We start from the raw sequence: 27,169 nt of genomic DNA on the forward strand, positions 1-27,169 counted from the left end.
TGACCTCATTAATGAGTTATGTCAAATATAACAGTTGCCACTTTTGAAATTTGTCCGGCTTCAAAGTGTTCAGCCAAAAAACCTCAACCTTTAAAGAAGATCTTCTCATTTAAAAACCGGGGTTTTTTTGCACAACAAAATGCAACTGTAAAAACTTTCCAGTATGTCTGTAAATGTTATTCGCATCTAGTGCAGAAGCGCTATGGGTTGTGAGTATGAGAATTGCACATGATAGTGTTATGGCTGCACGTGCAACCGACTGTGGGGATGGGGGTAGAAGAGTTGAATTAAAAAAAGAATCAGGACATTTAGTCATTTGACCATCACATGACATTTTTTTCCTAAAAAAACAAAAAGCAGTTTAGTCCCATATACATGCTGTGTATGCTTGAGTTCAGCATCACAAGTCCTGCACTGTTTATTAAGAGGAAAATGAACATTGTTGGAATTCCAGAGAAGGCATACACAAGCTTTTTGATTCTCTGCTTGTCAGTTTGAATGAGGCACCCACAGAGTCCAGGGTGCTAATGCCAATGAAGTTTCAACACGTGAATTAAGTCGTCAGCTGAAACATAAGGCATATTAAAAAACAAACTGTGCTTTACTTTATTTTTTTCTTGCCATACCCATTTACCTGTAAATAGAATTCTATACATTTACCAACTCCTTGGATGTTGCTCCCAGTGGCCCTTGAAGCAGGTGCTGATTTGTGAATGGCTTGGAGGCAAGTAATAAGTTGTATAAAAACCCAGTTTAATGCCAAAAAGAGCCTTCTATAGGCTGCCAGTCCACATAGGGGCTACCAAAGGAGGAAGCCGGAAGTGGCGAAGCGCGTCAACGGTGAGAGAGGACGTGGAGAGGAGCACTAAACAGAGCAGGACTGCTCAACCCTGGAGCGACACTGCAGGTCGCGAACAGGTAAAGAGAAAGGAGCAGCCACCTGATCCATACCAGTGACTCTTGACACGTGCATCCTATACTCTGTTTGTGAGTGTATTGGGATGTTTTATCTGTATTAAAGTAATTAAGTTTTTACACACATGGCGTATGCATTTATCCCACAGTAAGTGCACAGAAGGGGAAGGAAAATGGATAAATCATGAAATTAACCTAAAGTTGGAAATTTACCTACGAGAAGTGGTATGAGGTGGGAACCCATTTGTGAGCTAAAAGTGAATCAACTGAATGTCATATAAACCCAAGGGGGTCTGTAAGAAGATTGGCAATTGGAAAGGGATATCACAACTGGGCACAAAAGGGTGATATAAGTAAAAGTTATAACTGGTGTTAAAAAGCACATTGGAGTGCACATTGCAAAGTAACTAACAGTATAACACTATTTTTTTTCTTCACTTTCTTTTCCTCATAACACCTCATCACTAAGTCTAAAGCAGAAGATGGCACTTTGGAGTATTCTATTGAACTACAGGGGCTACCAAATAGCCAAGCATCACTCTTATTTGGCACCCCTGGAACTTTTTTATGCTTCTGTTGCTCCCCAACACATTTTCCATTTGAATGTGGCTCGTGGTTTTAAAAGGTTGGGGATCCCCTGAGTTATAGAATTGTAATATCTGGTTTTCTGCACTGGTAAAGAAGAATTTAAGCCAGACACCTTTGGTGCCTCTGTATATAATATTCGGTGCTCTAAAATGAAAGCAATATGATTGTGTGTTACTTATGACAAGACATTTTGCAGTGTTATACAGAGCACTCTATAAAATCTTGAAAGTTATGAGGCCAGAGCTGACCAAAACAAAGCACAATGCAACTCTGCAACAGGAAAAAAACATACTTTATTGAAACATCCGATTATCAAACACAGTGTTACGGAGAAAGTATAATTATAGGTTGTATGAAAGTTCCTCAGTATAACAAATACATGTAAAGTGTCACAGTGATTAGTACAGGTTGGAATTAATCGCTGCTTAGTTTCAAGGAAATACCAGGGTTCATGGAATGTTGTGTTGTCTACAGAACAAGCTGCATCCTCCTTCACTGGGCATGAACTAGGGCACCCGCTCCCTGGCCATAACCAAATCCTTTGGGCCCAAAGTTCTTTGCATAGCAAGCTAGGAGAGAGCACAAAGGTTCAGTTAGAGAGACTGACCCTTTTTATTTAGTGTCATGTTTAATAAGTATAACTTTTATATAAGTTACCCAACTTTTTCAGGTTTGCAAAGCCATCATATTTAGTTCATTGTTATTCTGTCACAAAAAATTTATCTTTTCACCAAAGCAACAACCTACATGCTAATCCCCTGGGTAAAATTTCCCTCCAGCGAGTCCTACAAGCTACTAGGATCCATTGATTACTGGGGTCCTTTAATTATAAGCAAGCTCCAAATTTTCCTACTGCGGTAAGAGTTTCTCACTCATATTACTATGAATCGTATTACTGCTGTAAACCAGAACTTGAAGTCTGCAGTTTCTACATTTATTCTGCCCTGATACAGTGAAATCGTTATGCTAGTGTCTTTGTCTACAGAGTCTATATGTTTCCATTGCTAGGTATTTCTGCAAGCCATGCTTTCCCTTGCGCACAATGTTTTGCAGATGTGCCAGCTTTAACAATGGCAATATAAAAAGGGAGGTTCACCATAAAATTAGCTTTTAGTATGTTATATAATTAATCTTCTTTAAGCTTTGAAACTGGTCATTTTTTTTTTTAATTTGTTTCTAAATGGTATTCCTCCTCAATCCTGCCTTTAGCTTAAATTGCTTGGCTTTCTATTCAGGGCCTCTCAGTCATCAAATATTCACACTTTCTAACTGCTGCCAATATATCTTACACCATACTATAGGTATAGGACCCATTATACAGGAAGGCAATCTCCCATAGACTCCATTTTAATCAAATAAAATTTTGCTTTAATATTTAAAAAATATATAAAAAAAAATATTTTTTCTTAACAAATCTTTTTTCTCTTTAATTGAAAAAACAAAACAAAAAAACAAAACAAACAATGCCTTATAGTTAATGCTTATTGGAGGCAAAACAATCCGGTTGAGTTTATCGTTTATGTTTTTAGTATGGTTATCCAAATTACGGAAAGACCACTTATCCAGAATGCTTGGGAACTGGGGTTTTCTGGATAACAGTTACCATACCTATACAAGTTGATTTTAACCCATAGCAATGTAAAACTGCAAGATGGGTCAGTTACATGTTTGCAGAAGCAAAACAATGCCATTCGCTGTTGCATTAGAGAAAAACAAAAAGGTAAATGAGTATTTATAACAGTCATTTAAGCAAAGCAGGATTTTTTTCAGGTATATGTTTGGGTATAGGAACAACCTGCAGTTCTGTTTATCTCGATCAATAACAAAAGCAGATTTATGGATATCCCATTACTGAGCCTTCATACATTAACAGATTATTTACAATCATTTACAAATAAGTCATGTTCTATTCAACATCTTTCCTAGAACAAATACATCAGAATACGGATAGTGGCCAATACAGGAAAGACACGATAACCAACTCACCTTTGCAATAGATTTCACCTTCTTTTTCAGTCAGTGTTGTAGATTCTAGACTCTTCCCACACTTTGCACACCTGAAGCAGTTCTTGTGCCAGGGCTGAAGGGAAGATTGTATATTGTATTACACACAAGAAAGGGTGGGGAAGGATGGGGAAAAGATAATACCAGGCCAAGTTTATATAAACTTCACTGATGACAGCTTATGTCTGTGGCTTGACATACACATGCAGGTTGTGTCAAGTTTCCTGCCTAGGGAGGTGACTGAGTGGGTAATTACTGGCTTATAAAAATGGGTCATATGCCTGCCTAGGGAAGGAAGGGCCTATGTATCATTTAATAGTATAATCGTGGGTATTGATCTAGTATGTCCAGAGACGATTCTATCCCATACATTATTAACAGGCCCTGTTTCACAAGACTACTGTGTGACCCCTTGTGTGAAGATTTTGTGTACATGGATCAGCACAGCTAGAGTGGTACATGCACAGTTAACTAAAAGGACATACACTAGGACACGGACTCGGGGAAGATCTCGGATATATTGGGAATGTTTGGTGGGAAATGGCTGTTATAACATAGCTTTCTGTACCTGTGTTTTTTAGCAGCTTTATAAATTGATTGCAGCATTTGTTAAGGTGCTTTAGTTAAAAACAAACAAAAACAAAAACCTGCTGCAGATATCCTTTGACTACAAACATTATGGGACACAACCTATACAGTACCAAAAATATTTGCTTAAAGGAACAGTAACACCAAAAAAAATAAAAAATGTTTTAAAACAATTCAAATATAATGTACTGTTGCCCTGCACTGGTGAAAGTTGTGTTTTTGCTATAAAAAAAAAAAAAAAAAAAACCCACAGATTATCTGTTTTCTTCTATGTAACCTGTGCCTTTTCTCCTTTTTTTCAAGTGAATGGATGCCCCCATGGCTACACAGCAGCTTTGTTTATATAAACTATAGTAAGGATTTGAAGCAAACACACAACTTTTATTTATTTTTTTTATTCTCTTTAAATTTTTGGTGTTACTGTTCCTTAAGACAGCAGAAGGGTTAAGAACTTACATGGCCAAAATCAAAGGTTCCAAGTCACCCCCCCCCCCCAAGGAGGGGCTTATTCATGCTAGAAAGAATCTGCCACACTGATCCATATAACATAGCTTTGTACACTTTACCTTTCCAGCTCCCATTATTTTCTCTGCGGCATATACGGATTCATTGCATCTAGGACACTTCTCAGCGCCTCCAAACTTTTGAGCAAACTTAGAAGGATTTGAACTGGTATTCTGACGCGCCAAATTTCTGTAAATAAAGAACAATTAAAACCAAGCTCTGCACAGTTACTACTCCTTCTTACTAACCTGAAAAAAACACAACACCTGTGATATTTACAAATTCTACTGAACCCCTATTTCCTGACATATTTTGCACGTTTTACAGCGAGTATTCTGATTGTGTGGTTCGCCCAGATAGTGAATAAAGAAGGCAATGTTATCAGCAGATTCCAAACAGGGTAGTTTTACAAGTAGTCTTAAAGGAGAACTAAAGATATAATCACTGGAGGTTGCCAAAGCATTAGGCACCTCCCCCAGTGATTGTAATAGCTTCCCTGATACCCCAGGTTGGTGTTCCTGTTAGCAGAAAACTGCACCAACCCAGTATTTCTATAAAAGCTCATCCACCAGCCCCCGGAATCAGGCAAGTGATTTTAATCACTATTAATTGTACTATACCAATATGAATAACCCCTGCAGATATATTAGCATACTGAACTATGTGCCACTGACCTAAGATTGCTGCCTGGCTGGACAGATATTGAACAAGTGAATGTAACATGTGCATGACATGAGTAAAAACAATCACTCGGTAACCTGGCCTTAATTTATACCTACTGAAGTTTAACAAACTTGTTTTAATGCTTTATAAAGTCAGTGGATCGCTACTAAGCTGGAAAGTTACCGTCAGAACAGCCTTAAATCCTATGTATTTATTATACCATACATAGACTGGTATTGGCAGCTAACTTAGCCACTCACAACCCAAAACAGCAGCCTCCCAACAGATTATCTATAGGGCAGGGGTGGGCAAACTTTTTAGCTCAGGGGCCACATTAACTAACATACGGGCCGGACCGGGCCGGGACAGCGTTACGCCCGGGGCTGCCATCAAAAATTATGGGGCCTCTCAGCTCCCCCCCAACGACCCGCTGCTTCCTCTGTCCCGTCCTTCTGTTCCCCGGCTCCCCAGTGCATTCTTTTATATGGTTGCGCCCCGTGCGTGCTGACGCTGTGCGCACGCACGGGGCGCAACCAATCAGAGCCCGTCATTCTTTTAAGGGGGCCGGAGACGGCGGGCCGGATTGAAAGGGCTGACGGGCCGGATGTGGCCCGCGGGCCGTAGTTTGCCCACCCCTGCTATAGGGGCACAGCCAGGTTCCTCCTGCAAAGACAGAAAAATCCCATTTGGCAAGGACTGCATAGGTTAGGGGGCCAAATAATGACATCAGTCACATCACTTGGCCCACCACATTAATGATGTCAAATTGAGAAAGATCCAATATTTTGGCAACTTCACTGCATGTGCAAGTCTATAAATGAAAGCTAGATTTAGACTAATGAAAACAAATATCTGATTGGCTGCTATAGTAATTGGGAAAAAGAAATTGTGAATGGAGAGTAGGTGTTTCAAATTTGTAAAGTCAGTCAAAAACCATTCCCATGAGCATTCAGCATCAGCTTACTTAATAAGGTAAAAAAAAAAAAAACCCATATTGGCTACTTACTCCTCTGGTTTTATGCCAAGTCTTTCCCCTCTGTCCATATTCAGAGTGCCAGCTCCTTGGCCATATCCATATCCTTTTGGACCATATTTTTTCCCATAACATGATCGACAATAAATTTCATTATCGTGAATGGCTACAGTTGTGCTGTCCAGATTTTTTCTGCACACCACTAGGGCAAATAAGCAAAAAAGTATTACAAAATGTAAACTGTAGAATGAAAGTGCAGTCATTGCGAGCAAAGTCAGCTCTAGCTTTCTTTGAAGGATATTGTTACAGTGACATTTAATAAATGGAAAAGAAGTGTTGGTTCTGATTCAGGCTGCACAAACATATTTCGCCGTTTAACTGAAAAGTCTCAATCACAATATTTCAGTTTAACATCCCCAGGGCAGAGACTAAACAGAAATAGATTTGTGCTTCATATGCCATACAGAGGTCGTGCAATTTCGGCGCTTTCATATTCTAGTACAGGTATCGGACCCCTTATCCGGAAACCCGTTATCCAGAAAGCTCCGAATTACGGAATGCCCGTCTCCCATAGACTCCATTTTAATCAAATAATTCAGAATTTTAAAACTGATTTCCTTTTTCTATGTAGAAAAAAAACAGAACCTTGTAATTGATTCCAACTAAGATATAATTAATCCTTATTGGATGCAAAACAATCCTATTGGGTTTAATTAATGTTTTATTGATTTTTTAGTAGACTTAAGGTATTGAGATCCAAATTACGGAAAGACCCCTTATCCGGAATACCCTTGGTCCCGTGCATTCTGGATAATGGGTCCTATACCTGTATCTCTTCTGATTCACTGTGCTACTGGCCAGCATTGGCTATTGGCTCACATGGCTATGATTAAAGGGCAGCTATCACCCCGATATTATTTCCCTACCAGAGGTGCAGGCTAATACAACCCACATTTGGAATAGGGAAAACAATCAGTTTTTCTTTGGAAGAAAAAAAAAAAAAAAAAAGGCCCAGCCAGCGATAGGCTACCCGGGGGGACATGCATAATGAGTGACTGCCACAACTCATCACATGCCTGTGATGTAGTAGGATGAGTCGCATCCAGCACTCCATGTGACGAGTGAGCACCAAACAACATGGCCACCCGCACTGCAAGCTCCCTTTGGTGCAGGTATCCTAGCACTGGCAGGGGTTATATTTTGCAACAAAAACTATTGTTTCCCCCAACTGTGCAAGATCCATTAGCCTGCACCTCTGGTGGGGAAAACAATATAGGGGTGATAGGTACACTTTAAGGGCAGAAGCACCCAAAATGCATAAGGCCCTAGCCCTGTTAATTGTTTTAAAGGAGAAAGAAAGGTAAAAACTAAGTAAGCTTTATCAGAAAGGCCTATGTAAATACAGCCATAAGCACTCACAGAAATGCTGCACTGAGTTCTCTGTCAAAAGGTTTCTTTTGTCTGTAATTCACGTGCCAGAGACATGCAGCTTTCTACTTTCTCCTCTCTCCTGCTCCCCCCTCCCTCACGAATGCCAACAGCTCACTCCCCCCCCCCTTAGGAATGTGGATCTGAGCCAATCAGCATAAAGCTGACTCAGTCTTACAAACGGAGGATGTACACTTGGTCTGGGTGTCTGTGCAGGAGTGAGGCATTATGGGAACTTTCTTTACACAGCTCAGCGTTTTTTCTTCCTGTTTGGCTTCTGATCATCTGAACAGGTGAAATATGGGGAGATTAAAGGGCACTACTGAGACAACTGAAGGTATGCCTGCAGCTCGAGATTAACTCTTTATTAGCCTTTTCTTCTCTATTAAGCAAAGTAAATAAAGATTAAATATTTTATCTGAGGACTGTGCTGCTGTCTGTCATTCTACTTGCTAGTGGCTCACATTGTGCTTACATTGTATTTTAGAGTAGCAAGAATGAACCTAAGCCATAAATGCACATTAGCTGCATCATCAAGATGAAACCATTATCGACTTGCAGTAACATGGTGCAATCTGCCCAATTACAGTAACTAATACCAATGTATATACATGGATCATTAACTGATCTAAGATAATGAAAGCAAATTGGCTGGTATGGCTTACTGAACTATGGACAATATGCATATGCACAGTTAAAACTCCTCAGAATGAAGATACTTTATTATCTTTATTAACTAATCAGCCTTTACCCAGACATATCTTAATTTTTTCCTAAGGTATGCCTTAAAATTAATTATGTAAAGTATACTGGTTTCTATATATAAAGGGATATGTTAAATCTATTTGCAGGGATAACCGGGTAAAAATGACCAGTATCAAGTATACCACAGGAACCTTGCCAAAACATATGTGCTAACTTTCTGAATAATGGCAACGATCTACTGTGCAGTCACACACAGCTTTAGGCTAATGGCATAGGGGTGAACAGAAAGTGTGCTGTACGTAGCAGGTGCTTCTGCTTGTAGGTTGGCACCCCTGCATAGTTGAGCTTTTGCCACGGCCTGCACATTTGCCCTTTAATTGAACAGAAAGCAGTTATCAGTGGACATGGGTGGTTTGATTGCTGTTGGTATAAAATGTTTAGTTTGACTTAAATTGGTCTTATGAACTTTATTCTAAAGGAAATCAACAATTTGTAAAAGGCACAACACAAACCAACTTACTGCAAAGGAAGCAGCATTTGTGGTAACTCTTCCCATCACACTGAACTTCCTCAGCATGATACACATTACTGCCACAGGCTCCACATTTGTTTCCGCCTCCCCAATTGGGCATTTTTACGGCTGGTGGGGAAGGAAAAAGAAAAAAAAAAAAACTGTAAAAATCAATAGAAAAACCAACTTTCAGTGCAGTAGTAAAGTGTATATAAAGTTTATCAGAGCACAAGTCACATGACTGAAGGCACCAGGGAAACTCAGATAATGTCTAGCCGCATGTCAAAATTAAATATAACAAAATCTGTTTGCTCTTTTGAAAAACTGATTTCAATGCAGGATTCTGTTGGGAAAAAAAAGCTATTAAGTCCTTTAAGCACACATTATGCTGAAATCTGTTTGGTTGATAAACGCACCAGCCTTCTTATATAATTAGTGATACAGTTGTTTGACCAGACTGGTGGCTTTAAAAGACAAAACAATTGTAATTGACAATAATTCCCCCTTTCCATAAATTATAACACATATATTAACATCCTTCTCTAGAGTTCAGTTTTAGGGCTATGGGACATTTTCTGGGCTGGCGTATCTTAGCAGGGAACAGGGAAGCACCTGAAACCATTCCCAGCAGCCTCCTATTGACTTCAGTGGGAATTTTCTGATACTGCTAGTATGAATTTGAAGTGAATGGAAGGTGGGAGGGGTGGATTCTGTGCATCACCCATGGGTGACAGAGTATGGTCATTACTTTATGGTAAAGGATAGTGCATGTGTAGGTCCTTATGTGTCATCGCCCTAAAGGCATACATATACATTCACATACCAAACAATTAGATACAAATTGTTAAAACATTTTTTCTGAAGTGCAATATATTCATATGCATGCAAAATATCATGTTCTGAGCTGTCAGTTATGTTATGACACTCACCAAACTTGTTTTTTATTACAGGGCACATTGGCCAGGATCACTAGCAGACAGACATTCTTTTGTTTGTAGATTAAAGGTGGATAAGAGGAGTGAAGGTTATAGAATCATACAGAAAATTACCTTTTTGCTCTAAAGTTCTTTTAATGTTTAAACATGTTCAGAAAAAGCTTTCAAATACCTTTTGCAAGACTTCCCCAAAAAACCCACCAGAAAAAAGACATTAGTATGGACAAAAGGAAGGTATGGGTCAGCAAGAGTATGAGACATGCAGCACACAAAACTGACCACTCCTATTTTTTTAAAATTCAGACCCACATTTATATCCTGTGGTGTACTTTTCAAGCATTACAGTAGAATAGTCCATAAAGAACTGCATGCTACAAAGCATTGGTCTGACTGTTCAGTAAGGTGCATCTGAAAAAAAAGTCCTCATGTTCCAAACATATACATTGAATATAAAAAGTCTACACACCCCTGGTAAAATGTCAGGTTCCTGTGCTGTACAAAACTGAGACAAAGATAAATCATTTCAGAACTTTTTCCACCTTTAATGTGACCTATAAACTGTACCACTCAATTGAAAAACAAACTGAAATCTTTTAGGTGGAGGGAAGAAAACCAAAAAAACTAAAATAATGTGGTTGCATAAGTGTGCACACCCTCTTCTAACTGGAGATGTAGCTGCGTTCAGAATTAAGCAATCACATTCAAATTCATGTTAAATAGGAGTCAGCATACACCTGCCATCATTTAAAGTGCCTCTGATTAACCCCAAATAAAGTTCAGCTGCTCTAGTTGGTCTCATCCCACAGCAAAACCATGGTCCATAGAGAGCTTCCAAAGCATCAGAGGGATCTCATTGTTAAAAGATATCAGTCAGGAGAAGGGTACAAAAGAATTTCTAAGGCATTAGATATACCATGGAACACAGTGAAGACAGTCATCATCAAGTGGAGAAAATATGGCACAACAGCGACATTAACAAGAACTGGACGTCCCTCCAAAATTGATGAAAAGACGAGAAGAAAGCAGGTCAGGGAGGCTACCAAGAGGCCTACAGCAACATTAAAGGAGCTGCAGGAATATCTGGCAAGTACTGGCTGTGTGGTACATGTGACAACAATCTCCCGTATTCTTCATATGTCTGAGCTATGGGCTAGAGTGGCAAGACGAAAGGCTTTTCTTATGAAGAAAAACATCCAAGCCAGGCTACATTTTGCAAAAAACACATCTGAAGTCTCCCAAAAGCATGTGGGAAAAGGTGTTATGGTCTGATGAAACCAAGGTTGAACTTTTTGGCCATAATTCCAAAAAATATGTTTGGCACAAAAACAATACTGAACATCACCAAAAGAACACCATACCCACAGTGAAGCATGGTGGTGGCAGCATCATGCTTTGGGGCTGTTTTTCTTCAGCTGGAACTGGGGCCTTAGTTAAGATAGAGGGAATTTTGAACAGTTCCAAATACCAGTCAATATTGGCAAAAAACCTTCAGGCTTCTGCTAGAAAGCTGAACATGAGGAGGAACTTCATCTTTCAGCATGACAACGACTCAAAGCATACATTCAAATCAAAGGAATGGCTTCATTACTTCCCTACATGCTCCAAACAGTAAACATGGCGGATTATATAATTAAAAGAATACCAAATGTCCACATGTAACACCACTGTTCTCTCCAATATTAGCTCACCCTTTGTCCTCTGCTCTCCTCTTTTCATTTTTTTCCTCTGCAATTTTCTCTCCCTTCTGCAGTTCTCCTATCCCCCTTCTTTTTACACCGCCTTTTATCCTTTCGTGCTCTGCCACTATACTTTTTTCCCCCCTTCTCATGTCCCTTATTTTTTTCATTCTTCTTCCCTCCCCAAAGGCAGGTCCTAGGTAGGCCATCTGCCATCACTGAGCTTTGCAAGTTGGTACATAAGCATTTAGTTCATTTTTTCAAAAAAAACAAAGCACAAAGTGGGTGCCCTGATAATGGGGTAAGATATGCGTCAGGCAATCACACTGGCTTTTAAAGAAAAAAAAAATACTCTTTGAACATAATTTGTTGTTGAGTAACTGGGTTTTATACCACAGACTGTTTCTCAAGAGAAGCTGCCTGCATATTCAATTACCCCCAGGTATCCGAAACGAATGCCCTTAATGACAGCTGCTGTACGGAAAAAGCTGTACAAAATGTGACAAATCTAAAAACCAGTATTAGAAAAATAAATTGCCAGTGTTAGAAGTGCACTTTAAGCATATTTCATCTCCCTAGAGGGTTTATGCTCCCTTTTACATTTAGAATGAATCCATAACAGGAATGTGCTCTGGCTACTGAGAAAAGCAGAGAGCTCCAGTCTGCGGGCAGCTGAAGTGCCTCAGTGTGCAGATCCCAGACAGACAGACACTGGATATGAATGAGTCATTAAAGAAAAAAATACCCATACTTCAAGGTCTGTGCACTCACTATTAACAGCACAGCAGATTGCAGTCCTTCAGAGTCAGTGCCAGGCTAATGGAAAAGTGGTTAGTAAATTATACTGTACAATTTGTGATGACGTGTTCCAGTTTGTCTCAAATGTTTGCCTGTCACAGCAGAGCTCAAAGATTAACATTCCTTTTATTTTAACTAAGTATTTGGCTGAACTACCCAGCAGCAGATGACATACATCAGAGGAAAACGGATTTACTAGAACAACCGCTATTTTTCATTTTTTATCAGTCAGACTTTGCAGTAAAGCACCAGGAAACAATACAAATATCAGACCTGTTTAAGGGTGAAGACACACAGAGCTACTTAGTAGAAGCTACTTGTCTCGGCCAGAAAATACCTCGCCATAGACAATACTGAGAATCGCCTCTGCTAAAACAAATGTAGTGACAGTTATAAGTAAATGATCAGCATTGTCTATTTTAGTAGCTGTGATAAGTAGCTGCTACTAGTAGCTCCGCACAGAGGAGGGCTACTTAAATGGCCTAAATGACAACAAACACCAAAATAATGTAATCAAAGAAAGTTTATAAAAGGGGGCATTTTATAAGGCAGTTGGAGACAGCCCCTTCTAGCAGGCCTCTCGGCTCCTGTTTGTGTGATTTAGTTATAAATGTGCTGATGAATGGTACTGCCACAAAGGTCTGTGCTCTAGCAAAACATCTGCTATTTAGGAGTTAACGCAAATACTGTTATGTTTCCTTTAGATAAACTATGACAAAAAAAATCAGCTGGATCAGATGTGTGTTCTGACAGAATCAGACAAATTAGTCAGATGAATGAAGGAAGCCTAAAGAAGAAAGCATTCCTAACACCTGAACTTTTTTCTACTCTTATCCAGAGGTCTTCAGTCTCTTTGGTTAGAGCTGCATTATTTCCTGTCAGGTGGTCTCTGAGGGAGCATACAGGCCATCACAAAATGTCAGTTGAAGTCAAAATATGTAAAAGGACAATTCTTACTGACAGGTCACTTATCAAGATAAAAATTATCTGTTGGTTAAATACTCGTGTAGTTTTCCTTTAAGAGAACAGCATAGTTCCTTCTCATTACTGTTAGCTGTGCCTCCCTTCTCAAAGCCATCTGAAAATCAATAAAATCAGCTGTAGAACAGGTTTACTGTTGAAGGTTATGTTGATACACTGAAAAAAAAAAAAAAGAAAAGTAGAAAAATCTGCTGTAGGAGTGAAGCACTTTGTTCATGCCCTATGCCCTCCTGCCGCACACCTGCATGAATCGCTATCACGGGCCATTACGAGCCATTAGGGTATCAGTACTTGGCAGTTCTTGAGAACTGTAAATCATATCACCCTTTTTGAGGACAGTTCTATTTCAAATGGCAGGGCTTAGCCTAAAATGGGCACACTTTAAATGTGTGTCTATGGGAAACTAGACTTGGTTAGGGTATATTTTGTTATTGATCTAGAAGGGTTCTAGTTTTCCAGTGTCAGAAATGTTGAAAGGAAATGATCTGCGATTGCAGCTTCCCCCCCCCCCTCCCCAAATTCTCTTACAACACATATAAAGCACTATCAGTAGAGGAAGGGGTGGGCAAGAACAGTATTTAACTGCCTTTTACCATATTCTACATTCTGCTTAATTTAACAAGGAAAACATATTTTCCTATCCTGGAAAATTCGTTTAGCAGCACTGCCTTGCAAAGAGCAAGTACCCCTGCAGGGCTAGAAATGAGCTATGCTACAGCTTTATGTTCATCGTTTAAACAGCCCATTTCCTGTTTTGGGTCTGGAAGGAGATTCCAGACACCTGTATTTGTAAACCCCCACTCCCACACTTGCCTATGGCTCTAGTGCTTATCCTAGCATTTTTTACTCTATAAGAACAGATTTACACCAGACTGAGACAGTTGAGGCACCTTACTTGTGTTAAGCCAATATCCTGATTATGGCTATTTTGCATGAAACGGTAAATTGGCACCATCATCCATTATCAAAGCCTTATCTTGAATAAATGTAATTTTGATAACCTTCCTACATCTATGCCTGCTTTCAGATAAAATGATTTGCAATCTACTGCTCTATTAATTTCCGACTTAATATGGAAATAATAAACCAGATTACCACAGGTTGGGCGAGTTTTGTTTTGCAACCTGAGTTTTCCCTTGAGCGCCTTCATTCCCCTAGGACAGTGCTGTCCAACTGGCGGCCCGCGGGCCGCATGCGGCCCGCGACCCCCCTCTGTGTGGCCCCCCACCTGTCTGGCTGCTTTGATGGCTTACCTTTGAGTAAGCATTAAATGGTATCAGTACTGAGATTAACTGGCTCCCTGCATAGTTCTCACCTCAGAATCAGGCTGTAATCCCTCTGTATTGTTTAAAAATGTAATCCCCTGTGTTTTTCACACCTTTTAATACCTGCATTGTTCACCCCCTGCAGTGTTCACACCTCAGGCTCAGACTGTAATCACTCCCATTGTTCCCTTCTTCACACCTCAGACATAGGTACTGTAGGCAGAGTATGGCACATACAGCCAGCATAGGGCAGGTAGAGTATGGCACACACAGGCAGCATAGGTCAGGGAGGGTATGGCACACACAGGAAGGGTAGGGCAGGCAGAGTATGGCACATACAGTCAGGGTAGGGCAGGCAGAGTATGGCACACACAGGCAGCATAGGGAAGGCAGAGTATGGCACGCACAGGCAGGGTAGGACAGGCAGAGTATGGCACACACAGGCAGGGTAGGACAGGCAGAGTATGGCAACACAGGCAGGGTAGGACAGGCAGAGTATGGCACACACAGACAGCATAGGACAGGCAGAGTGCTGCCTGTGTGTGCCATACTCTGCTTGCCCTATGCTGCTTGTGGGAGGTGAACCTGGCAGGGGTTTGTTGTGGGAGTTTGTTAGCAGTTGGAAATAGCCATTAAATGGTCCCAAAGGTGTGTAATTATGTACTGGGGGTTGCACTGCTATCCACAGGGGAGGAGGAGGCACATGGAATTTAAGGGTATATCTTAATATGACATAATTCTTTCACATATGAATGATGGTTGATATCCCCACAGTAAGGACCAAGCATTTGGGATTTTGCTGTGCTACCACCATTGTGATAAAATAGGTGTGGTTTGAAGTAGGTGTGGTTTCAAAAAGGGGAGTGGTCAAAACTGGCTGCCATTAGCGGCCCTCCACCATGTATGCTAGAGAAATTCCGGCCCTCGGCACCGTAGAAGTTGGACAGCACTGCCCTAGGAGACTTGTACATACTGCAGAATCACAATTGTACACTAAACTGGATAATGTTACAGAAAGATACACAGGCTTATAAGCTTCCAACATGCTTTCTTAAAAAGACAAAGTTGTTAGTTTTAAGCTGCAATGTGGGAACGGTTTAGTGGACCCTGCAGCATGGGATCCTGCTTTGACTGCAAGCTTAGGATAGGAGTGCCCAAATATAAATTCACAATCTACCAGAGGATCACAAGCTGAAAATCACAGTAGAATATGACTGCTGACAAACTAATCCATTAGATCACAATTCTTGGTACTTTCTATTAAAGGAACAGTAACAAAAGTATATTTAAATAAGCTATAGTAGAGTTACTGTAGCAAACACCAGTTTTACCAGTGCAGGGCAACAGTACATTATATTTCATTTACTTTGAAATGTTTTCATTTTTTTGTGTTACTGTTCCTTTAATCTAAAAAAGAAGTGAAGCCAAATTTACCAGTATGGGTGTGAGCCACTTTATGAAAAACAAAAAAAAGTGCAGGACTGAGCTGCTATCTTTCTTGCGTTTCCCAAGCAGCTCCTCTCAGACTCATTTTTATTTATTTTTTAAAATTATGAAAGACTACATTTAGTTCTTTTCTTTCAAGCGTGTTTGACTGAATATTAAGGGTGTTTATTATGCAGTCAATTTGCAGCACAAGCAGCAGTGCCTGGAATACTAAGAAACTATTTGCATTGTTATTCTAAGTCTGAAGCTGCACAGCATTTTGCCTTGGTTCCCAAACTTTGGTTTCCGGGCTGTAGGAAAATTCTATTCATTTACTGATGTATAAAACATAAGGTAACCAACAGTGTGCACAGCTTACATTCCTACACTCCAAACCTACTGGCATCTACCTATTGTGTATCTGAATCAACTGATAACATGGTATATGGAAGGTACCCTATCTACACTGGATAGGATACTTTTGACACCATTTTCAAACCAGACACATTCACGTGAGTTCTTAGATTATAAACACAGGTATCCCTGCAGCTAAGGAGTCTACATCAGTAATCATGTAAATACATACAACTGAGGGCATCTCTAGTTAAAAGGAACAGTAATACAAAAAAATAAAAGTAATTAAAATATAATGTACTGTCACCCTGCACTGGTAAAACCAGTGTGTTTGCTTTGCTATAAACTTAGTTTATATATAAGTTGCTGTGTAGCTGTGAAGGCAGCCATTGAAGCTGGAAAAAAAGGAGAAAAGGCACAGGTTACATAGCAGACATAATAGATTAAATGCCATTGTATTCTGCAGAGCTTATCTGTTAGCTGCTATTTAACCTGTGCCTTTTCCCCTTCTGAATGGCTGGCCCCCTGGCTACACAGCAAGGTTTAGGGTGAACACACGCTGGCCTACTAGTAGCAGCTACTTTTCAAGGCTACTAAACTCCAGAAAATACCCTGCCATAGAAAATACTGAGAATTGCCTCTGCTAAAACACTCATAGAGACAATTATCAGTAAATGATCAGCATTGTCTTTTTTAGTAGCCACGACAAGTAGCTGTTACTAGTAGCTCTGTGTGTCTTCACCCTTTTATATATATTATAATGGTCTTTCTGAAGCAAACACACAACTATTTCCAGTGCAGGGCAGCAGTACATTATAGGTTAATTACCTTGACACTTTTTTTTGGTGTTAATGTTCCTTTAATATGCCAAGGCCCCAGGAAAAACAGTCCTCTATACTATATGCTATTTCAAAATAAAATCAGCATCACATTAAGCAAAATACCAATAAATGTGGTACAATTACTGCACTGAAACATATTTGAGATGGGTGCTTCTTACTGGGCCACCCACTGCCATCACTAGGTGGCAAACAAAACACTGAACCATTGGCAGCTAGTTCCTATAATACACTATTGCAAATATGCTGTCATAATGGCACACTGCGAAGCTAATTTATGAACACAGCGGGAAAATCTGCACCTGTCTTCAGCTGGCTGAAAATTGCTGATCAACAATTGATTGCCATGGGTTACTGACTAGGTGCAAATTTGCCCAGTTTTAATAAATGACCCCCAAGATTACAAGAGAATACACATTTTGCAGCAACAGCTGGTCACTGGAAAACAAAAGTAGTTGTAGATTAGACATGGCTGGTAATCCACAGGATTTAAATTCTTTAGTTACAGGTAAAGCCTCCTGACATGTTTTTCTTTAATATTATTTCACATTATTTAAAGGACATGTAAACGCCACACACAAAAATGTAATCAGTGAACAGCCTCTTTGAAATCTTTCAATATCTGCCACACTAGTAGTCCAAAAGTTAATGGTAAGGCTGCAGCATCCCCTTAATCACTTAGATTTCCTTCTCCTCCTGTAACCCACTCACCCCTCCCCCTCAGGAATTTGCTTTGATTTCTGGCCAGACATGCTCAGTTGTTCTAAGCTCAGATTACTAAACATGCCCCCCCCCCCCCAGTCTAGCAGCCAGTGAAGGCATTGCTGATTCCCATAGAAGCTCTAGCTGTCTGCTTCAATTTTTTTCTCCAAACTTTCTCTCCTGAGCTCAGCTCAAACAAAGCAGAACTTTTATCAGAGACAGTTTTGCCTGTGTGAGCCTGTATTCTTGATTAAATGTATGCTGAATAAGGGTGTGTGTGTGTGGTGTGTGTGTGTGCTGTTTGCAGATTTAAATGTATCCGATTATGTATCAGAGGAAAAATGGCCACTAGGTGAAAACTGCTATTTGCTTTAGGAAAATGTGATGGTGCTGGCAAGCGGAAGGGATACATGCAGTACATATGATGCCATTTGGGTGGGGGAGACGTGCCCAACTGATATACATTGTAGGCAAATGTAGGCTTTACATTTCCTTTAAGAAACTACAATAGTTTTGTGGTTTGCAACAACTACAAACATACAACAGCAACACTTCTGTTCTGGAATATAGAAGGGAATCAAGGGGTTTATGGCTTTGCCTCCCTTTCTACTTAAGTACAGTAAAGCAGTTGAGTTCCTCCTGCAGCGTTTCCTTTGAGCTTGTTGGCATAACACAGCAAGATGTCAAAAAGGATGTTTTCTTTAACATTGTCCCAAGAAGAAAATGTAGTAGCTGCAGACATACTATTGTTCACACATCATGTATATGCTGTATTACCAGTACTGACTGAGACATTTGCTTTTAGTAAGGTAAAAAAAAGATATTTTCAGAACATTTAAAAAAAAAAAAAAAAAAAAAAACCAATAAAGTAGCAATACAAAAAGCAATTGCAATTAGTTGATTTTTCCCTGTGGAGAAACCTGTACCCCAGCATTCAAAAAATGAATAGGGAAGAAATGTAATACACTGAGCTTTATACAACAACTAAATGGTTCCATAATTTATTTTAGCTGTGCTAAGGGGCATGTGTCCCCAGGCTTCAATAAGGCCGTACCACTATTTAAAACATTCACTGGCATTCATCAATGGCACTTACCTCAGTGATCAGCCAGGGAATTTTCCAGCACCTCTGAGGCATTTAAAATCTAGGCTAATGAACTGCAGGGCACCGGACCAGAATTTAAACTGTGCTACAAAAATGTACTGAGCCCTTTAAACAGGACTCTTGATATTAATGTTCTTCTCACGTGAAAGCATCAACAGCAGCGCAACAATGAACCCAGTGGCAGAAAACAGTCATACTAATGACCCATGTCACAGCTCTGGGAGAATCACAACTACACTTCTGGCCTCTAAACAGTAGCTGAAAAGGATATAACAAGGAGTTGAGGATCAAAACAAATATGAAAATTATATAAAGAGTGTATGTTGCTCCACTTAAAAAATATATCTATGTTAATGGATCCAAACAATCATATCTTTAAAATAACAAGAAAATATGTGTGCTTTATATTCATAACTGGCAGAAGCACAGACCAGTCATTTCCCTGTAGTCTTCTGCAAAGCTTCCAGACTGGGAGAAAAGGGTCACAAACAAAATGGCTCCCTGATAAACAACATTTACATTTTTTTTTTTAAAGAATAGCACTTTTTACAGAGCAGTAAGTATTAATCCTGTCAGATTTACCAAACTCATAAATTGGCACACTGATCTGCTTTAATAAATGTGTCAATTTGTCAAGCATGCTGACTTAATGCATATATTATACATGCAAGGAACAGAGAGATATGTTTTCCTAGAAATTATATAAAAATATGTTTGGGACACATGCAAAACAGATAAGGGATCTACTACTGATAGAGGGGATGCTAGTATAACATAAGTAAATAGAGGTAGGGCCTTCTTCACTATACAGAGCAAAAGCATGTTAAAAGCTGATCAAACCAATACACACAGCAAATGTGCAGCGCTGAGTACTTTAGGGGTGGCACAAAGAAAAGAATGGGAGGAGTGCACAGCAGCACTGTCTATTGTAAAACAAATACGTCATAACAAGAGCACAAAAACTTATTTTAGAAAGGGTTGGTTTTATCTCTGTGTAGTTTTGTCCCACAGGAAGAACACCTGCACACAACCCTTTCTTAGCTAAGGCAGTGTGCATTTTTAGATGACAGTTGCCAAACAAATGCTTATAGAAGATTCTCAGAGAGGGAAACGGAGGGTAACTTTGGCCATTTTTGAAAAGCCTTCTGGGCAACTGATAAATACAGATGCCAAAGTTCAGCGCTAATTGTGCCAAAGTTCTACACTATGTTAAAATGGGACTAAATCCCCTCTGCTATGTATGTAAAGATCTTATCAAATCACTAAAACAGGGGTGTCTAGAGTTTAGTGAAGCTGTCCTATTCAGATCTTTCACCACTACAGCTTTTGCCTGTTGGGGAGATTAGTGCAATGGCAAAAATTTATAGCGGGCAACTAATCTTGCTGTGTGCCGCTACCCCTAGGGGTGAAAAGACATGGAGCTACTAGTAACTGCTACTTGTCTTGGCTACTAAAATAGACAATGCTGTTCATTTACTGATTATTGTCTGTGTGTGTTTTAGCAGAGGCAATTCTCAGTATTTTCTATGGTAGGGTATTTTCTGGAGCTCTGAAAAAGTAGCTGCTACTAGTATAGCCCCATGTGTCTTCACCCTAATGCGCTCAACCTGCAGCAACTGAAGGGCTCAAGAGCTTTAGATCTTGTGATTGTCATTGCAAGCTACTTTATTCCTTAGGATGTATAAGGGTTAAAACTGTAAGATAAATGAAACAGTCACACCAGAGCTAAAGATTTTCTTTACATATTAGTGCTATGCCACAAGAAAACCTGTCACTCACTACCGAGAACCTACCTACAGTGACTCGGCAGCGCCCTACCATTGATTATGTCCCCCGCAAGGGTGCAGGGATGGGTGCAAAACAAATAGTGAGTGAATAAATACACGCCTTATAATAATTACAAGCACGGGGCTGTGCAGCCCTAGCCTAGCATGACGGGTTTCAGGGAAGGGATGATACCGCCTGCATGTACCTGCCAAAGGGTGGCCCAGGCTACTACCAATAACCCCCGGAGTCAGCACAGCCACTGCCGGTCGATGTGTAGCGGGTCCGGCCCCAGGGCTCCCCCATGCCGGTGTCTCCCATGGGCGTCACGCACTATCCCAGCACGTCATGCGCAGCGCCAACCCGCTGATGCGAGAAGTTTTCACAGTTCAGCAACCCGGCTAACTAGTTTCTCTCTGAAATAATAGCTGGAAGCATTGTACCCCGACCAACCGTGGGAACAAAGCGCCAGTCATTGGCCACAGAGAGCCAATCTGCGGTCCCCCAAAAAGGTGATGAAAGGTAGCGACGTGTAGTTGCACACCATCTGCTTGGCGATGTGCGCTCGTTATTCAGCGAAGCAGTCCAGCGCGATTAGTTCCCCAGAACCCACATGGTAGCAGTATGTAATACTTACACATTCAGGCACAGACCAAGTCGCAGCTTCTGAATGAGCAACTAGGTGGGAACTGCGGCTATTTCTAACATTCTTGTGCTGGGAGGAGTTTGGAACTAGGCAGCACCAGTTGGTGTGAGCAGTGTAGGAGCAGCCTGACTGCCAGATGCCGCTCATTCCAGCCCTTTCACAGTGACATTAGCACAGACAGCTCCGGCAGCTGCAACACAACAACCCGCATCTGTGCAGCTTCATTAAAACTATCTGCTCCTTTTCTAATTTCCCCCTTATTTTATATTTGCTATACTAACTGCATTCTGATCTTTACACAAAGTAGGGGATCTTAACAAAGGCATTACATAGTTTCTCAAATTGTTACTGTATTTGTTAAAGAAACAAAGTTATCCAACACCTATACCTCACATGAATAAGTAACTGCTCCTTAAAAACTCCTTAAACAGAATAAGTTGTTGGGCCAACTTTATCAACATAAACCATTCAGTGTGACAAGTAGGTAATAACAGGAAACATGAGGAGTGGGGAAGATACTTTTCCACATAATATCACAGAAATCCAGGTCTCCAATATGCAACTTTAGCCACTCATATCCCTTTGGATATGGGACCTATGAGGATTGAACTGGGATTCAAAATAGGCCCTGGCATTTCAAGTACACAGTGGCCCAAATAGCACCCCTCCCGCCAGCCTGCTGTCTTTGGCAACTTATGGCAGCCCCTCTGGTATTTGCCAGAATCCGCTGATGGTCTGGGACCCACGGGTTGCCATGGAATACAATTTTGTGCACCGCACTGCAAACACACTTATAAAGTTTTGTTTACTACTGGTCATTTTGTGCCTTTATTTTTGGCTTTGCAAGAAGTAAGGTGACCACAACCCAAATTCGATTGCGCCTAGGATCAGATATGTGCACTCTGGGGGAGCAGCGGGGTGTGTGCGGGTGGTAGGGGGTATGTGGCAGCGGGAGCCCCTGAGGGGGTGTGAGGGGCCCCAGGGTGGCAGCCCTCAGTTCGACCCTGTGCAGGGATGTTATACAGTGAATACCCTGATCTTAAGTCTTCCACATCTTACATTTTTTGTGGTCCCACCAATTTATAATGCATTTCCATTTTTTTCCTGATTATACATAAGCGTGCATGACATAAGTGATGTCACTTCTGAGTATGGGGGGAAATTTTTGGTGACGCACCACAGTTCCCCTAGTGGGCCTAGCTGTCAGGTTGACAGCTCTGTTAGTTTTGTGTGCCCTTCTTCAGGGACAGCAAACCAATATATATATATATATATATATATATATATATATATATATATATATATATATATATATATATATATATATATATTATAACAAGGCTTCAAGGGACAGCATGAGAAAAACATTACATAGGTGTAGTATTACATAGGTGTAGTATATATATATATATATATGCAATGTTTTTCTCATGCTGTCTCTTGTAGCCTTGTTATAATAGATGGGAAATTAGACACTTTGGCCGAAAGTATTGAAAGCATTTTCTAGATATCAGTGTTCGAATTTGAATATTAAGGTTGCACCCCTTTTTTTGGATTAGTCCTATACCCATGTCTTTAATAAAAGATTTGTCTGACTACTGAACTTGAACTCACATTTGCATATTCATATTTAAAGGAACAGTTCAGTGTAAAAATGCAACAGGGTAAAACAGACAGACTGCCTAAAATAAAAAATCTTTGTAATATATGTAATCTATAAAGGTTGGAGTGAGCAGATGTCTAACACTACTTTCTGCTTTCCGCTCTGTAACCTCTTAGTTAGTAAGTGACTTTGGGGGGGGGGCACATGGGACATAACTGTTCAGTTAGTTTGTGAGCACGCAGGGCAGATTCAAAAGCAAGCTAACTGAACTGTTATGGCCCTTATGCCCCCCTTAAATCACTGATTGGTTACTGACTGCTAACAGCTTAGAGAGCTGTAAAGGAGGAAGTATTGTTAGACATCCTTTCACTCCAGCCTTTATAGATTACATTTCTGCCTAACTAACTATATTGAAAACAATTTTGCTCAGTCTATCTATTTTACCCTGTTTTATTTTTGCACTGAAATGATCCTTTAAGACAAAAAAGGTATCATTTGTGAACAAAAAATTGTCAGTTGTCTGGAGCTTTAAAGTCCCATGACATCACCTGAATAGTTTAGGCCAAATCCCAGATTAAATCTTTGATTAATAGCATGTATGGCCAATTTCACACTTCTTTATACTTTATAAAAATGTTTAACACCTTGCCTAAAGCTTACCATACATGCCCAAATGTGGGCAGGCAGTTTGGGCAGTTTTGACTGCCTGAGCATGTATGCAAGGTCAGTGTAGCATAAAATTTCATATGCTGGTACACAATGTCTGTAAGTGCATGGGCAGATGAGGAAATTAAGAGGACCTGTGGCATTTCCAGTCAGAACAGAAAATGGGAAGGCAGGATTTTTATGGTCCCCAGTCTGCTCGAAGGCTTCATGCAATTCACAGTATGACATCATTATTTTTATTTAATCTGGCCCTCAAACATTCTATACAGCAAATTATCTGAAATAAGTTGTACAGCACTGCTTGGCCAGTGTATACTTAGTGCACCTAATATTCCTTTTCCACAGAAATGCATTTGTGAGTGAGATTGCTATAGGTAGTAGTAGAAGTGAGGGATGGCTAGTTCCACTTGGGTAATGGCAGAGGTCAGAAACACCAAGGAGATACGGCGAGTCTTGTTGTAGGCCTGGTGGAGGCTGTATACCATGATTGGAGTCAATGCTTTACAATTGGGACTTGTCCCAATTAATGTTAAGGCTGGAGTACCTGAAAGTCTGGATAGTATTTAGGAGGATGGAGAGGGAGTCCATTGGGTCTGCAAGAGAGGACATCATCTCTTTAATGGTAGCATATTGAAGCCCTTCTATGTCTGGGTTGTCCCATATCATTATAGCTAGGGGTTCGAAAGGGGGCATCCTTGCCAGGTTCCCCTATTTAAACAAAAGGGTTAAGAAATAGTATTGTCTACCTTGACCTTGGCCACTGGGGACTTATAAAGTAATTTGACCCACTGAATAAATTGGTCATCTAGGCTAAATCTCCAAAGTATGTCTTCCATATTTGCAGATCCATCAAACAGCTCTGTGTCATGAGGCACATAAGGATCCAGCCTGTGTAGTTTAAAGACCTTGGAGCAGATTTATCAAATATCCTGAATAATCACCAGCAGTTTGCTATTTAACCATTTATCAATACTTTCCTGACAATCAGGAGAGGTTTTTAACATATTAAAGGGACCCTATACCCCTAAACATTTTAGGTCATCTAAATAAACCATTTTCAAAATAATATACTTTTTTAGTAGTAAGTGCTATTGACTACTCCTAAATAGAAAATTGCCATTTTAAGAATTAAGGGTCATGTCCTGGAATCATAGGATTCACAGTGCATACAAACAAGCCAAGGCACACATACATGCTAGGTCACATCAGCCAATTGGGCAGAAAATGGGCAGAGTTCTGCCTTTTGCTTCCACACTACACACACTTCTTCCTGTCACAGTTAGAGCTGCATCACTTCCTGTCAGGTGATCTCTGAGGGAGCACAAAGCCTAAATCCACTAAATGGTGGATCAAGGGAAAGGATGTAAAAGGGCAATATTTACTGATACAGGTCCCTTTATCCAGAATGCTCAGGACCAAGGGTATTCCAGATAAGGGGTCTTTCCATAATTTGGATCTTCATACCTTAAGTCTACTAAAAAATCAATAAAACATTAATTAAACCCAATAGTATTATTTTGCATCCAGTAAGGATTAATTACAGTATATCTTAGTTGGGATCAAATACAAAGCACTGTTTTATTTTTACAGAGAAAAGGGAAATCAATTTTAAAAATTTGAATTATTTGATTAAAATGGAGTCTATAGGAGACTTCTTTCTGGATATTGGGTTTCCGGATAAGGGATCCCATACCTGTATATATATTCCAGTTTGGCGAGATTCTTTAATAGGTGACTTAACATAATATATCTGTTGGTTAAGTATTCATTCTCGGGGTATAGTTTTCCTGTAACTGAATTATCAAAGATATATGTGTCAGCTTATCAGAATTTGTTTGCTGCATTGAGCAGCTTAATATAATTTTGATCTACTGGGTGTTAGAGATCAGCAGCTGTTCTTTAACACCCCCTTTAATAAACTATTGAAGCATTCCAGCACGAAAAGTAAATTGTTAAATCTGAAATGCCTGAATGGTACCTCTTGATAATAAATTTCAAGGCATATGAAATTTGCCTCATTATTCCATGTTGCCATAATATAAAAATGAAAATTGTCTTTACAAAACAACTGTCTTTCTGATTAAATAAAGGTAGCTGACATCTCTGTATTCTTCAGAATGGACTCTGCACCCTCAGCCATTCCTTTTTAGTACACCCTAACAGGAAGTTAGTAATTCTGAATGACATACATGAATTGCTAATTCACCATTGTAATCTCTTGTGAAAATTAACAGAAATGTCAGATACCAAGCCACACCAGCAGCACATACCTTTTGCATTACACAATGTATGTAAATTGTTTGCAATTCTAGTATTTATGGCTTTATTTAAGCTATAAATATATGTTTACTTTTCAGCGCCAGAATGAAAAGACCAGGGCAAGAATTTGCAGGTGTTAGCACTAAATCAGCACATTATTTTTATTAGTCTTACTGCCTGTGGCCAATCTGAGCTACCTGTTGACAGGTTGTTATGGGTTGCTATGGGTGCATATATATGCACCTGTTTTGTACTTCTCCCTTCATTGTGGACTTGGTACTTCTCTGTTCAGACAGGTGTGTAACAATGGGCCCTTAATAAAATGTAGGTTTTTTTTAATGTTTGAAAAAAAAACCAAAAAAAACAAATGAAATATTGAAACAAGCTGAAATGTTCCAATTAGCACTGACCCTTATTGTATACTTTGGAATCTGTATTTATCCCAGCATTTATACTACCATATTTATACAAAAAAATCGTGCTCAATTGTGTGTGGGTTGTGTTGGTCTTTTAGACCTGCATTATGTATAAATCACAAATCTACATGGAATCTGATCCTACTGTAGGTCTAGCTGGAAAACTGATTAAGGTGAAACTATGATAAAAGTGAAAATTCAACATGCTTCTAAATATAAATGTTCTAAATATAATCAATTAAATTTGTTGTACCATTTCTGAGATAATTATTTAAAGTCACTTGGGGGTGCCAAAATTTTAGGCACAATGCTTGTTCACGGAGTACTGGAATCTCAGCATTAAGTCAGAAGAGTAAAGTCACAAATGTAAGTAATTTTACTGCAGAATAGTAATTCATACAAATCAATTAGAAATATATTCTTATTGCTTAACTGTTCTATGAATACTGCAAGTAACATTTTTTTTTATCTCTCCAGAGAAAAATGTAAACATATATTTCTTATGATAAATTCCATTTTTTTTGTATTAATATCCCTTTTTCAATTGAAATGTTGCAATCCTGGGGGTGAATTCACAAAACTCTCTTGTAGTAACCCATCACATGACTGGTTAACTACAATAAGACTAATAAAAGCAAAGTCCTGATTGATTGCTGTGAATTACTACTCAAGAGTAATACAGTATGTTTTGAGACTGTCAGTTCCTCCACTCAAACCATGCTACAGAGGTTTCAGCACACCACATGTGTTTCTATTCATTAAAAATACATGTTCATCTATAAAAGGAAATGTTCAAGAGTATTACGTAGTAACACATGAATCACAAGCACTGTTCCTATGCAGGAATGATAAAAAT

The 27,169-nt window shown here is 39.7% G+C and overlaps 1 protein-coding gene across 3 annotated transcripts; it reads right to left on the reverse strand.

Moving 5' to 3' along the window:
• Positions 1-1,776: 1,776 nt before the first annotated feature.
• csrp2 (cysteine and glycine rich protein 2) lies at positions 1,777-21,539 on the reverse strand. 3 transcript variants are annotated; one of them, XM_012959034.2, is made up of 6 exons: positions 21,361-21,539; positions 8,889-9,008; positions 6,269-6,437; positions 4,662-4,788; positions 3,490-3,583; positions 1,777-2,072 (listed from the first exon to the last, which is right to left on the reverse strand). In XM_012959034.2, the coding sequence occupies exons 1-6, from the start codon at positions 21,362-21,364 to the stop codon at positions 1,996-1,998; spliced, it is 591 nt and encodes a 196-aa protein (XP_012814488.1). In that variant the 5' UTR covers positions 21,365-21,539; the 3' UTR covers positions 1,777-1,995.
• Between the last annotated feature and the right edge of the window lie 5,630 nt (positions 21,540-27,169).

Source organism: Xenopus tropicalis, chromosome 3 (assembly GCF_000004195.4).
Source record: "Xenopus tropicalis strain Nigerian chromosome 3, UCB_Xtro_10.0, whole genome shotgun sequence".
Taxonomy (NCBI): Eukaryota; Metazoa; Chordata; class Amphibia; order Anura; family Pipidae; genus Xenopus; species Xenopus tropicalis.

What these genes read in the sequence shown, in the direction of transcription:
- csrp2 (XM_012959034.2), bottom strand. An exon ending in CTTGGCATAAAACCAGAGGA is followed by an intron (nt 4,789 to 6,268) that starts GTAAGTAGCCAA and finishes CTTTATTTACAG; the next exon opens with AAATTTGGCGCGTCAGAATA. An exon ending in AGGTGAAATCTATTGCAAAG is followed by an intron (nt 2,073 to 3,489) that starts GTGAGTTGGTTA and finishes GCTCTCTCCTAG; the next exon opens with CTTGCTATGCAAAGAACTTT.